At 41.1% G+C, this 14,830-nt stretch overlaps 1 protein-coding gene across 1 annotated transcript; it reads right to left on the bottom strand.

The window, feature by feature from the left end:
- Positions 1–1,830: 1,830 nt before the first annotated feature.
- LOC135513701 (follistatin-A-like) lies at positions 1,831–13,115 on the bottom strand. The gene is made up of 6 exons (XM_064936575.1): positions 12,909–13,115; positions 11,452–11,643; positions 10,741–10,959; positions 10,155–10,379; positions 6,890–7,120; positions 1,831–3,101 (listed from the first exon to the last, which is right to left on the bottom strand). The coding sequence occupies exons 1-6, from the start codon at positions 13,000–13,002 to the stop codon at positions 3,010–3,012; spliced, it is 1,053 nt and encodes a 350-aa protein (XP_064792647.1). The 5' UTR covers positions 13,003–13,115; the 3' UTR covers positions 1,831–3,009.
- Positions 13,116–14,830: the final 1,715 nt, after the last annotated feature.

Genomic DNA, 14,830 nt, shown 5'->3' with positions numbered 1-14,830 from the left:
CTAACATAATTTCAAAAGGGTTTTCAAATGATTAATTAGCCTTTTAAAATGATAAACTTGGATTAGCTAACGCAACGTGCCATTGGAACACAGGGGTGATGGTTGCTGATAATGGGCCTCTGTACGCCTATGTAGATGTTCCATAAAAAAATCTGCTGTTTCCAGCTACAATAGTCATTTACAACATTAACAATGTCTACACTGTATTTCTGATCAATTTGATGTTATGTTAGTGGACCAAAAAATTACTTTTCTTTCAAAAACAAGGACATTTCTAAGTGACCCCAAATTATTGATTATATACTATATATATATATATATTATATTGTATTAAAATTGTGTGACTTGAGTCAAACGTTTGGGATAGCCTTCGACAAGCTTCCCACAATAAGTTGAGTGAATTTTGTCCCATTCCTCCAGACAGAGCTGGTGTAACTGAGTCAGGTTTGTAGGCCTCCTTGCTCGCACACACTTTTTCTGTTCTGCCCACACATTTTCTACGGGATTGAGATCAGGGCTTTATGATGGCTATTACCATACCTTGACTTTGTTGTCCTTAAGCCATTTTGCCACAACTTCGGAAGTATGCTTGTGGTCATTGTCCATTTGGAAGACCCATTTGCGGCCAAGCTTTAACTTCCTGAACGATGTCTTGACTTCCTGAACGATGTTGCTTCAATATATCCGAACAATTTTTCTTACTCATGAGGCCATCTATTTTGTGAAGTGCACCAGTCCCTCCTGCAGCAAAGCACCCCCACAACATGATGCTGCCACCCCCGTACATCACGGTTGGGATGGCTAGGATCAACCCCATGATTCAGCTGGCTAGGACAAACTCCATGATTCAGCTGGCTAGGACAAACCCCATGATTCAGCTGGCTAGGACAAACCCCATGATTAAGCTGGCTAGGACAAACCCCATGATTCAGCTGGCTAGGATCAACCCCATGATTCAGCTGGCTAGGATCAACCCCATGATTCAGCTGGCTAGGATCAACCCCATGAATTTGCTAGCTAGGACCAACCTCTTACAGACACACCTCTTAGTATATTATAAACAACAAAGCGTCTCATACTAAGTTCGATCTAGGCACATGTATCAGATTAGGTAGGAGTGCTGATCTAGGATCAGTCCATATGATCGTATTAGTTATGATTTAACATTATAAACTGATCTCAGATCAGCACTCCTACTTGAGATCATTCTGCCTAAAAACAGCATTATTGTACCAATAAACAACAGACAATACTCTGAAATCAGCTGTTGTTACTCAATACCTCTATGGAGACACATTTCATAGGGCTTGTAGTTAATGTAATTTCTTAAGGGCCCAAGATATGGATCAATGAATACTGCATGTCACAGTGTTGAATTCTTTGGTGAAATACTTTTTGGGTGTTTTGGTGTCAGTGATTTTTAAAATATCTAATACGTTTGTCTATCAAAGACAATGAGATTTCAGTCTTCTTTATGAGTCAGAAACAACAAACATGTAAGGAAAAAAACATGTTTTTTTTTATTGTTTTACTCTTCATATCTGTACAAATACCATCAGACTTTCTGTATGTACATATGACATTTACATTAAAAAAAGAACTATATACTTATAACAGAATTTTGTATTTCTCTTGTGATTTGTTAAAAATGAAAATGCATTCTGAGAAGAACAAGGGCAGTATGAGAAAAGCAAAGTGATGAGGTTTAATACAGTGTATGTGTATAGCATTTTAGTCAGGTGAGCTCTGCAAGAGCTACATGGAGCACAACATTGGCAGCACACAAATGTTCATGGCACATCTTGTGACAAAAATCAAGTGTTGCCCCCCCCCCTCCCCACCCCCACAAAAAAAAACATATCTGTTCTTAACATGTAACATAATATACAGATACTGCTACTGGGTGATGTTTTGTCTGGGTGAGACAGACATCTCCATTGGGGAAACACATTGTAGGGGAGGGACTAACTAAGGCTGCATTCATAACCAAGTGGGAATTCAATTCCATTTAAATTCCATTCAATTCAGGAAGTACACTGAAATTCCAATTCTCTTCAATGAGCAACATTTGTAATTGGGTTTACTTTCCTGAAAACGCGTGGAATTAAAATAGATTTGACCCGAACAACTGTCCCTTTAGCAAGTTATAATAATGGGTTAAACAAAAACAAAAAAGCAGAAACATTTCTGTGCATAAATGATTGACAGATAAGATTTCCCCCCATAAATAAACACACAGTAGGCTAAAGCATGCATTGATGTGTGAATGATAAACATCTGTGATAGAGATATCTAACAGTGAGAACATAGGTAGGTTAGTCCCAGCACAGGGAATCATGAGAGTCCACTACAGCTTACAGAATGGAGATGGACACTTCACTCAATAAATAACACTGCTTCTCTTTGGAGAAATATATTTTTTCTTCATTATATATAAAAATAAAAAAATGAAGAAAGGAAGGAAAAAAATCAACAGGACAACAGAACCAATAGAAACAAGTGGTAACAATAACATGGTACATAGTAACCCTGAACATTGTAAATGTATAAATTATTTCAAAAAATAACACAAAACACAGTATAAATAAAACATCGAGCAGAACTGAACAATATGTATAAATAAAGCATATACATATGTACTGTACAGTATGGACAACATGAGACCTGGCCCTAGGACTGTTCCCTTCGTGGAGACCAGGCAGGTAGATAGACAGCCTATCCAACCAATAAGGAGAGCATGTGGATATGATAGACAGCCTATCCATCCAATAATGAGAGCATGCGGATATGATAGACAGCCTATCCAACCAATAAGGAGAGCATGTGGATATGATAGACAGCTTATCCAACCAATAATGAGAGCATGCGGATATGATAGACAGCCTATCCAACCAATAAGGAGAGCATGTGGATATGATAGACAGCTTATCCAACCAATAATGAGAGCATGCGGATATGATAGACAGCCTATCCATCCAATAAGGAGGTCAGGTGAATATGATAGACAGTCTATCCATCCAATAAGGGGGACAGATGGATGTGAACCATGTAGTCCTGATCTTCTTGCTCCTCCTCCTCTTCCTCACGGTCTTCTGTTATGGCTAGATTGGAGAATATATGATAGCCGGTGTATGAATAAAGAGCACGACAGCAACGCAGCAGAACAATATTCAGTGAAGGTTCTCAAACCCCCCCCCCCCCACTCCCTGCACAAAGCCACAGGAAAGCGTGGTGGTGTTGGCATGTTTCAGGGAAGAGACAGGACTTGGCAGGGGGGGTATGAGGCATTCAATGGCTTTCTCTTCTTAACTTTAAAAAAAAGTCTCCGTTTGTCTCAGACACAGTACAGTGGCTGCCATTGGGCGGAGTGTTTCTCTGGGGTCGCAGCAGTTTGACCTATGCAACCCCTATCGAGCAGGACATGAACCAGGCCAACCACACAGCTTTGATTTGTGGAAATGCAAAAGGCAAGAGGGACAACAATACAAACGAGCAGTACCTCATCAAATCCAAAAGGGATTTGTTTTTATATATACATATATTCTGATAGACGACATTCATTACATTCAGCACACACAGCAGTAAGTACAGATAGATGGATAGAACACATGTTAATTTTCTACAAGAAGAAAGTGACTGAGGAGAAATAAGAAAGCATTTTTCTGCAAGCTGCTACTTCTGCTTATAGGGTAAATGCTTCTTTCATGAGGTGATCATGGCAAAGATCCTTTAAAAGAAGTTGTAATCTACACGTACCTTGATAAGGCACATTTACATTAAAGTAGTCAGTCGAACATCATATAATCATGTAGTTTAGTGGAAGAAATGTAGTCAGTCGAACATCATATAATCATGTAGTGTAGTGGAGGAAATGTTGTCAGTCGAACATCATATAATCATGTAGTTTAGTGGAGGAAATGTAGTCAGTCGAACATCATATATAATCGTGTAGTTTAGTGGAAGAAATGTAGTCAGTTGAACATCATATATAATCGTGTAGTTTAGTGGAAGAAATCCAGATTTATTCATCCGGATGAAAATGAAATTATTTCATCAGACATTCTTTGACATATAGTGACTTAGAATGTAACTTCTATAATTTCTTTGAGGCTATTTTGGGACAATGTGAAGGCAGGTATTGCCCCAGTTTAGTGAGCCGGTAGAATCTTGGTAGAAATAGGAAGTCTATGTGTTGAGGTTCAATTTAAATAATTGTAGATAAATCGGCACCAATTTTACAATCACCTTATGCACTTATATGAATGTATGCAACTGGTGTATGTTTTCATTCTGACTCTATATTACATGTTATAGCAGAGTGGTGTGTGTTTTCATTCTGACTCTATATTACATGTTATAGCAGAGCAGTGTGTGTTTTCATTCTGACTCTATATTACATGTTAGCAGAGCAGTGTGTGTTTTCATTCTGACTCTATATTACATGGTATAGCAGAGCGGTGTGTGTTTTCATTCTGACTCTATATTACATGTTAACAGAGTGGTGTGTGTTTTCATTCTGACTCTATATTACATGTTATAGCAGAGTGGTGTGTGTTTTCATTCTGACTCTATATTACATGTTATAGCAGAGCAGTGTGTGTTTTCATTCTGACTCTATATTACATGTTATAGCAGAGCAGTGTGTGTTTTCATTCTGACTCTATATTACATGTTATAGCAGAGTGGTGTGTGTTGTCATTCTGACTCTATATTACATGTTATAGCAGAGTGGTGTGTGTTGTCATTCTGACTCTATATTACATGTTATAGCAGAGCAGTGTGTGTTTTCATTCTGACTCTATATTACATGTTAGCAGAGCAGTGTGTGTTTTCATTCTGACTCTATATTACATGTTATAGCAGAGTGGTGTGTGTTTTCATTCTGACTCTATATTACATGTTAGCAGAGCGGTGTGTGTTTTCATTCTGACTCTATATTACATGTTAGCAGAGCAGTGTGTGTTGTCATTCTGACTCTATATTACATGTTATAGCAGAGCAGTGTGTGTTTTCATTCTGACTCTATATTACATGTTATAGCAGAGCGTTGTGTGTTTTCATTCTGACTCTATATTACATGTTATAGCAGAGCAGTGTGTGTTTTCATTCTGACTCTATATTACATGTTATAGCAGATCGGTGTGTGTTTTCATTCTGACTCTATATTACATGTTATAGCAGAGCAGTGTGTGTTTTCATTCTGACTCTATATTACATGTTATAGCAGAGCAGTGTGTGTTTTCATTCTGACTCTATATTACATGTTATAGCAGATCGGTGTGTGTTTTCATTCTGACTCTATATTACATGTTATAGCAGAGCAGTGTGTGTTTTCATTCTGACTATATTACATGTTAGCAGAGCAGTGTGTACCATTAAAGACATAGTCTATTTTGAATTGATTGATTGCACCCCAAAAGAAAAAACATAATACATTATTAACATCAAATTAGCAATGTGACCATGGAATGTCGAAGCTGTAAAGATATGACCATTATCTGTCTGTCTAGATGAAAAATACAATTAAAACTATGACAAAAAAAAACAGAAAAGCTGCACGGAAGTGAGATCATGACCACAAACTAGATGTTAAATACTGAACATTTCACTGTTCTAATTGTAAAAGTTAGTCTCTTGTTATTTTCATGGAGTTAGCATCTCGACCTCTCACCCCCCAAAAAAGAGTAGTTCTCTTTTGAACTGTCCTGAACCTGTTGATATATACAGTGGGGAGAACAAGTATTTGATGCACTGCCGATTTTGCAGGTTTTCCTACTTACAAAGCATGTAGAGGTCTGTAATTTGTTTATCATAGGTACACTTCAACTGTGAGAGACGGAATCTAAAACAAAAATACAGAAAATCACATAGTATGATTTTTAAGTAATTAATTTGCATTTTATTGCATGACATAAGTATTTGATCACCGACCAACCAGTAAGAATTCCGGCTCTCACAGACCTGTTAGTTTTTCTTTAAGAATCCCTCCTGTTCTCCACTCATTACCTGTATTAACTGCACCTGTTTGAACTCGTTACCTGTATAAATGACACCTGTCCACACACTCAATCAAACAGACAACCTCGCCACAAGGCTGTGTCTTCCAACATGACAACGACCCGAAACACACAGCCAGGGCAACTAAGGAGTGGCTCTGTAAGAAGCATCTCAAGGTCCTGGAGTGGCCTAGCCAGTCTCCAGACCTGAACCCAATAGAAAATCTTTGGAGGGAGCTGAAAGTTCGTATTGCCCAGCGACAGCCCCGAAACCTGAAGGATCTGGAGAAGGTCTGTATGGAGGAGTGGGCCAAAATCCCTGCTGCAATATGTGTAAACCTGGTCAAGAACTACAGGAAATGTATGATCTCTGTAATTGCAAACAAAGGTTTCTGTACCTAATATTAAGTTATGCTTTTCTGATGTATCAAATACTTATGTCATGCAATAAAATGCAAATTAATTACTTAAAAATCATATTATGTGATTTTCTGGATTTTTGTTTTAGATTCCGTCTCTCACAGTTGAAGTGTACCTATGATAAAAAATTACAGACCTCTACATGCTTTGTAAGTAGGAAAACCTGCAAAATCGGCAGTATATCAAATACTTGTTCTCCCCACTGTAGATATATATTTTTAAAAACTTTTAAGTTTGTTTTTGCAGATGTTTTGTTTGTTAGAGAAGCCAGCAACACAGACAACATCATGCAAGTTCTCCCATTCTCAAGTCCTTTCAGATGCGTTAAGCTGTGCTGAGCTGTGCCGGGTGGGTGGGGGGGTGGGCGGGGGGCGGTGTAGGAGTTTGCAGGGGCGGGGGCTCAAGACGAGACGAGGGAGGGATTATTGTTGGGAAAGATCATGGAATTGTCTTTTGCTGTGGTGATTACTTACAGTTGCAAGATCCTGAATGTTTAACCTCCAGGAGTGTTCCCAGAGAGCAGGAGGTCTGCTTCATAACACACTCTGAGGGGTAGGTGGTGTTGTCGCTGGCGCACACCGCCTCGTCCATCCGGCTCTCTGGACACGCCTCCTCACAGAGGGAGCAGCGGCCTCGGCTCATCCTGGCGTCCCACAGACACTTCTTCCCCACACTGCACTGGATGTCCTCGCACGACTTGGCCTCTGGAGCCAGAGAGAGGAGAGGAGAAGAAAGACAGAAATGATCAGACTGACGCCTCGTTGGTGCTGCTTGACATATCACCATGTAAACGTAGTGGGTCGTTTTAAATCAAATAACCATGTAACCGTAGTGGGTCATAGTGAGCCATGTCCTATGTTAGGTCATCTTTGGTGCTGCTTGGCACATCACCATGTAACCGTAGTGGGTCGTAGTGAGTCATATCAAAATGTAACCGTAGTGGGTCGTAGTGAGTCATATCACAATGTAACTGTAGTGGGTCGTATTGAGTCATATAACCATGTAACCGTAGTGGGTCGTGGTGAGTCATATCACCATGTAACCGTAGTGGGTCGTGGTGGATCATATCACCATGTAACCGTAGTGGGTCGTATTGAGTCATATAACCATGTAATCGTAGTGGGTCATATAACCATGTAACCGTAGCGGGTCATAAAACCATGTAACCGTAGTGGGTCGTATTGAGTCATATATCCATGTAACCATAGTGGGTCGTATTGAGTCATATACCCATGAAACTGTAGTGGGTCGTGGTGGATCACATCACCATGTAACCGTAGTGGGTCGTATTGAGTCAAATCACCATGTAACCGTAGTGGGTCGTGTTGAGTCATATAACCATGTAACCGTAGTGGGTCGTGGTGAATCATATCAACATGTAACCGTAGTGGGTCGTATTGAGTCATATCACCATGTAACCGTAGTGGGTCGTATTGAGTCATATCTCCATGTAACCGTAGTGGGTCGTGTTGAGTCATATCTCCATGTAACCGTAGTGGGTCGTGTTGAGTCATATCTCCATGTAACCGTAGTGGGTCGTGTTGAGTCATATCTCCATGTAACCGTAGTGGGTCGTGGTGAATCATATCAACATGTAACCGTAGTGGGTCGTGGTGAATCATATCAACATGTAACCGTAGTGGGTCGTGGTGAATCATATCAACATGTAACCGTAGTGGGTCGTGTTGAGTCATATCTCCATGTAACCGTAGTGGGTCGTGTTGAGTCATATCTCCATGTTACCGTAGTGGGTCGTGGTGAATCATATCAACATGTAACCGTAGTGGGTCGTATTGAGTCATATAACCATGTAACCGTAGTGGGTCATAGTGAGTCATCTCCTATGTTAGGTCATGTGTGGTCAAGTATCATTGTAGTGGGGAGGAAAAACGTCCTCAGCTGTGTTGTGGGTAATGTTGCCAACTTCAGGAAACAATCAGACGTCCATCATATTCTAAACAGTAACAAGTACAAAGTAGTCCCAGGTACACTGAACATCCACAGCTTCAATGGCTCTGCTTGGAGAACCTCCATTTATGTGGAATGTTGGCAGAGTGGACTAAAAACAACTCAATTGTTGGCAAAGAGAATCAGCCTACGAGGTACAGGCCATAGAAATAGAATGTTTAGAACCCATGAGTTTACCAGTCAGATTACCAGGGTGAGGGGCTCTAAATCCCTTCTACAGATTACATTTATATGGTAAAGCCTACATTCAGACTATATTGTAAGTACTGTACAGCATGATACAACAGGTTGGGAGATAGCGAGAGAGGATGCAGGAGAAGGCTTGAAGACCTGGGCAGTGGTGGTACAACAGGTTGGGAGATAGCAAGAGAGGATGCAGGAGAAGGCTTGAAGACCTGGGCAGTGGTGGTACAACAGGTTGGGAGATAGCGAGAGAGGGTGCAGGAGGAGGCTTGAATCCCTGGGGGTGGTGGTACAACAGGTTGGGAGATAGTGAGAGAGGGTGCAGGAGGAGGCTTGAATCCCTGGGGAGTGGTATTAAAACAGGTTGGGAGATAGCGAGAGAGGGTGCAGGAGGAGGCTTGAAGCCCTGGGCAGTGGTGATACAACAGGTTGGGAGATAGCGAGAGAGGGTGCAGGAGGAGGCTTGAAGCCCTGGGGAGTGGGGGGAGTGGTGGTACAACAGGTTCAAAAGTTGACTACTGACTGATGCTACTCCTATGGATGTTCCCAGGAGAGACTACTGACTGATGCTACTCCTATGGATGTTCCCATGAGACACTACTGACTGATGCTACTCCTATGCATGTTCCCAGGAGACACTACTGACTGATGCTACTCCTATGGATGTTCCCAGGAGACACTACTGACTGATGCTACTCCTATGCATGTTCCCAGGAGACACTACTGACTGATGCTACTCCTATGCATGTTCCCAGGAGACACTACTGACTGATGCTACTCCTATGCATGTTCCCAGGAGACACTACTGACTGATGCTACTCCTATGCATGTTCCCAAGAAAAACTACTGACTGATGCTACTCCTATGCATGTTCCCCGGAGACACTACTTACTGATGCATTTCCCCTGATATGCTACTCCTATGGATGTTCCCAGGAGACACTACTGACTGATGCTACTCCTATGCATGTTCCCCGGAGACACTACTTACTGATGCATTTCCCCTGATATGCTACTCCTATGGATGTTCCCATGAGACACTACTTACTGATGCATTTCCCCTGATATGCTACTCCTATGGATGTTCCCATGAGACACTACTGACTGATGCATTTCCCCTGATATGCTACTCCTATGCATGTTCCCAGGAGACACTACTTACTGATGCATTTCCCCTGATATGCTACTCCTATGGATGTTCCCAGGAGACACTACTGACTGATGCTACTCCTATGCATGTTCCCAGGAGACACTACTTACTGATGCTACTCCTATGGATGTTCCCAGGAGACACTACTGACTGATGCTACTCCTATGCATGTTCCCAAGAAAAACTACTGACTGATGCTACTCCTATGCATGTTCCCAGGAGACACTACTTACTGATGCTACTCCTATGGATGTTCCCAGGAGACACTACTGACTGATGCTACTCCTATGCATGTTCCCAGGAGACACTACTGACTGATGCTACTCCTATGCATGTTACCAGGAGACACCACTGACTGATGCTACTCCTATGGATGTTCCCAGGAGACACTACTGACTGATGCTACTCCTATGCATGTTACCATGAGACACTACTTACTGATGCATTTCCCCTGATATGCTACTCCTATGGATGTTCCCAGGAGACATGTCGCCCTCCTCAGATGGCACGCGCTGGTGTAGATGATCCCGTCGTTGCCACACAGGAACTGCTGGGGTGATGTCTGTTCAGGGCAGATCCGATTACAGGTCACACAGTACGCATTATTTGTCTGGTCCACGACGCACGTGGAGCTCCCCGGGCACAAGACGTCACGGCAGGTCTCTGTCGGAACGAAAGGGAGTCAAATTAATACGGCGATTCATATCAGTAGAGTAACAAGCCAACCGGATGTGCCTTAATTAAACACCTGTGAATCACCCATTACTCACTGTGATCAGATAAAATGCAATCAGACTGAATCCCATTGGTTGCCTTTAGACAGGCATCCCCATTGGCTGCCTTTAGACAGGCTGCCCAATTCTGATCTTTGTTTCACTAATGGGTCTTTTGACCCATTAGATCTGATGTGTATGGTCAAAAGACCCATTATAATGGGAAAAGTTTCCAAAGAATTGGATATGAATAAGTAGCTGATGTTATTATTATTTTTAATGCATTGGGTCTGCCTGCCCGGTGGACTTACTCTTGCATTTGCCCTGGTACTGCACATCCAGGTCCAGATGGACTTTACATTTGGACTTGAGCAACGCGCACTCGTCTTTGTATGTCTTTCCATCCGACCCGCAGACAGGTCCTTTCCAAGTGACGTCGGAGCAGTCTGGAGCACAGACGCAGCGCGGCTTACTTCTCCGGTTCATCTTGCAGCTCTTTCCGGGTCCACAGTCCACGTTGTCACACGTTTCTGGAGTTAGAAGAGATATCAATATATCAAGTTTATTAAATGATATGAAACACAATTATGGAGAATAGACAATGTTTAGACGCAACGACTAGTCTAATTGACTAGTCTAACGACTAGTCTAACTAGTCTAATTGAGTTTCCACTTAAATATAAATGAAGTTCTAACATTGTTTTATACACAAGTCACAACTGTTGCTACCAGACTCTATGATTTCTAAATACAAATCAATTTAAACAATTTCCACCAATCCCCCTTCCCCAAAAACACGTGTAAATATTGGACTATAAATTGTGCCTTCATGTATTATACTATAATGCTAAAATGTGTATTATATTTTATGTGACGTGTATTTTATGTTCCCTATTCTTAAAATGTATTTAGTTCTTATTGTTGTTGCATTGTGGAAACGGAACCTTAAAGAAAGCATTTTGTTAGACGGTGTATACTGTATAACACGTGCATCCCATACATATGACTAATAAAACCTGTACCTTTGCAGGGTATGCAGTTGGGGGCTCCGCCGTTAAAGATCATCCACCGGAACAAGGTGCTGTTGGGTACATCCTCCTCGGTCCATGACGTCCCCAGCCTCCCGCTTCGACAACACTCCTCTCGGCTCATCCCCGGCACGTAGAGCACCTGACACCTCCCGTTCTTCCCTTGCTGTAACCAGCAGTTGCCAGCTGGAAACAAACATGAAAACGTCCCAGTCGTATTAAAGTCTGAAGCCAAGGCGCTGAGTTACTGACCCAGACACAACACGTGTCTGGGTCAGGGTTTTTCTTCTTTTTTTTCCATCGTAATGAAAATATTTTAACACTTGGTTATCCCGTCACCAATGTTCAATACTGAGAGCCGGTATGATAAAACTGTATACAAAGTACTGAGTTATTCATGTTCAAAATGCAGACAGTGGAGCAATCTAGTTATATTGCCAATCCATTCTGTGTCCGATTATAACAGTCCAGAACAACTGTAGCCTATTCTTGACATTCTTGAATTTTGATGCTCGAACTATACGCATGGTTGTGTAAAATCTGTTCCAAATATATTTTAGCAATTCGCATCCGTGGACGCAGATCACACCGAGACCTGACATAGCAACATTTTACGAATAGCTACCAACACAACACGTTGCCCAAGCTACCAACACAACACGTTGCCCAAAGACACATATGGACACCAACCAATGCGACTAATTTGTAACTTTTTTTAAAGGGTGCATTTAAAACGGTTTATATTGTTGACGTTAATTTCAGCGGCAGAAAATTAAGGGACATTTTCTGTCATTATGTAATTTATCAGCATCATTATCAGCAAACTGTATTCAATCATTATCAATGTAACAACAATAAAGATAGTACCGATCTCCATATGACAAATAGATCGGAAATGGGCTAGTTGCAACGCACATAAACAACATTCTATGGGTCAAATAATATGTGCTCACAAATTTCAAGCATTTTTCTCTGCCATGCACCGTCTCCAACTCTATCTCAGTTTGAGTTAACTGTGTATACAGCCACACCACACTGCTGCGTCCCATCATATTGACCGTAGCGGACTGGTGATATGGCAATCCGTGAAACTAACAAAAATGTCCAAGTATTACAGACTTGGCGAGCAAGTGGGAAAGAAATCCATCTACAAATGCCATGCCATGTGCCTTGATCGTGTGGGCTAGAAAAAACGTGCAATAACATCTCGTTGAAACGACCCTAATGGCACCTGTTTAGTACAGTCAATCTGATAGTGAGCAATTTCAAACCACATGGAAAGAATGTAGAACTCTCTTTGAAACGTTTGCAACACTGGAAATTCTGTCACCGTTACAATTCACATCAAGACGCAGACAGAATAGGATACACTTTGCAGTAAAAGTTTTTTTTTAGGGGGGTGGAGGGGGGGGGGGGATCGAAAAGATTTGGAAAATATAATAATAATGTACCTTGTACTTTTTGATCTTCCATGAAATGACAGAGCCATATCAATAATAGACTCATCCCTGGCTGGAGACGGAGTTTCTGTAGCATCCTGAGCATGGTGCTGGAGACGAAGTGAACAAGGTATCGGGTATTGACACCAGCAGCTAAGCGAACAGAGTAAATCTGTTGAAAAGGTGTCAGTGAGTGCTGAATGAATGTTAGTCTGAGAATGCAGCGTCTCTTTTTAAATCTATAAGGGGTCTCGGGTCGTCTATCTGTGGTAGGCGGTCTTCTGGTCCGTGGGGGAGGGGAGAGGGAGAGGGAGAGAGGGATGTCCCCCCCCCCCCCCAAAAAAATCTTTCAAACCTAATCAGGTGACATCTATAGTCGCAATCTTCTCTGTCTGACCAAAATTAGTGTCATAAAAGTACACTTGATGGCAGATTACTTGCTTTTTCTCGTGTTCTAAGTCAATAATATATATATTTTTTTCTTTTGAAACAACAAAGGAGCAACAAGACACAGAGCATTAATAAGAAGACTAGCAGGACCAGCATCTACCAGCTGTTAATGTATATGACCTGGTTTATTTCAGTGTGACCTCAATTAATTAAATACATTCAATTTCATCCCTACTTTGATGGCAAAATAAAAGTATAGGCCGCTATTACGGCAACCATAAACTATTTATTTACTAGGCCTACTGAAACTAGCACTAGTAACCCCAACAGGTTTAATTATAATAGTAATAACACCTACTGTAATTATAATGTTAAGGAATTGCCACGCTAATATTAATATAACCTATATGTAACATATCAATGCTTCATCTACATAAAACAGGCAAAATGCATATCAAGTCTACGGACCGGCAATTCCCCATCTTCAGATGACTCGGTTACCATGGATATTGTTTTTCCCGACAACTGCAGATAAACGTGTCAATCTTTTAACTAGTCTATTGGAATGACCTGTCCATGCTGCCTACCAATAATACATTTCAGAGTACATACAGGAAGGGATGATAATATTAGATGAGGCAGTTGTTTTGAGTTTCTCTGTCAGGTCAAACTCATAAATTTAACTAAGCCTGTTTCTGAATAGTCTTCAGTGTGACGGAGAGTATTACATTAAATACTATCTATGTAGGCTAGACGAGGCTAGAATATCAGCTATCGTTCATGGAACACGGAAAACCTCTTCTGCAGCCTGCTGGTTATACAACTTGTCAAGACAAGTGCACCAAGGGATGTTTGTAACGACGCTAATTATGTAACGACTCTATGTTGTAGCCAGTAAGTCTTTTTCCGAAAACCACCGACAAAACAACGCTTTTTTCCCCGAAAACCACCGAGAAAACAACGATTTTACCCGAAAACTACCGAATAACTACGCTTTCTTCCGAAAACCACCGATAAATAACGCAATAAAGCAACCCCCCTTGAAATATAGCTTATTCTCCCTCGTCTCCAAACACGCGTCAAGCGTTGACATGGATCCCGGATATCAGGACTGTCAGGAAAAACACTAATTTACAGATAAAACCCCCCGCACATTTAAACTAATAAACATATAAAATAAATAATTAGAAAAACGTGACTAGTTCACTCAGGGACAATAATAATATGTTTAATCATTATGCACACGGTTTAATTTCGTCATTTGAATACATTTATGGTATTTACATTATTGGAATACTTGACATTGATTAAGCGAAATGCATTTTTCAGCAAATCATATTTACTTTGCCTATACAGTAAGCAGTAAATATTTTCGATTCAGGTAGGCCTACATTTAAGTATTCAATAACATATCCCACTGGGCAAATCACCGTAGTTACCATGTCATTTCAACCAAAAAAGTAATGACGTTGAATCAACGTGGAAAGCTGATTGGAAGGATGGAAACCTGATTGGACATAGGGATGTTGTCTTTTTTTCACCCA

Source organism: Oncorhynchus masou, chromosome 25 (assembly GCF_036934945.1).
Source record: "Oncorhynchus masou masou isolate Uvic2021 chromosome 25, UVic_Omas_1.1, whole genome shotgun sequence".
Taxonomy (NCBI): Eukaryota; Metazoa; Chordata; class Actinopteri; order Salmoniformes; family Salmonidae; genus Oncorhynchus; species Oncorhynchus masou.
Note: the sequence above shows the minus strand (reverse complement) of the source record. Positions and strands in the feature narration are given on the sequence as shown.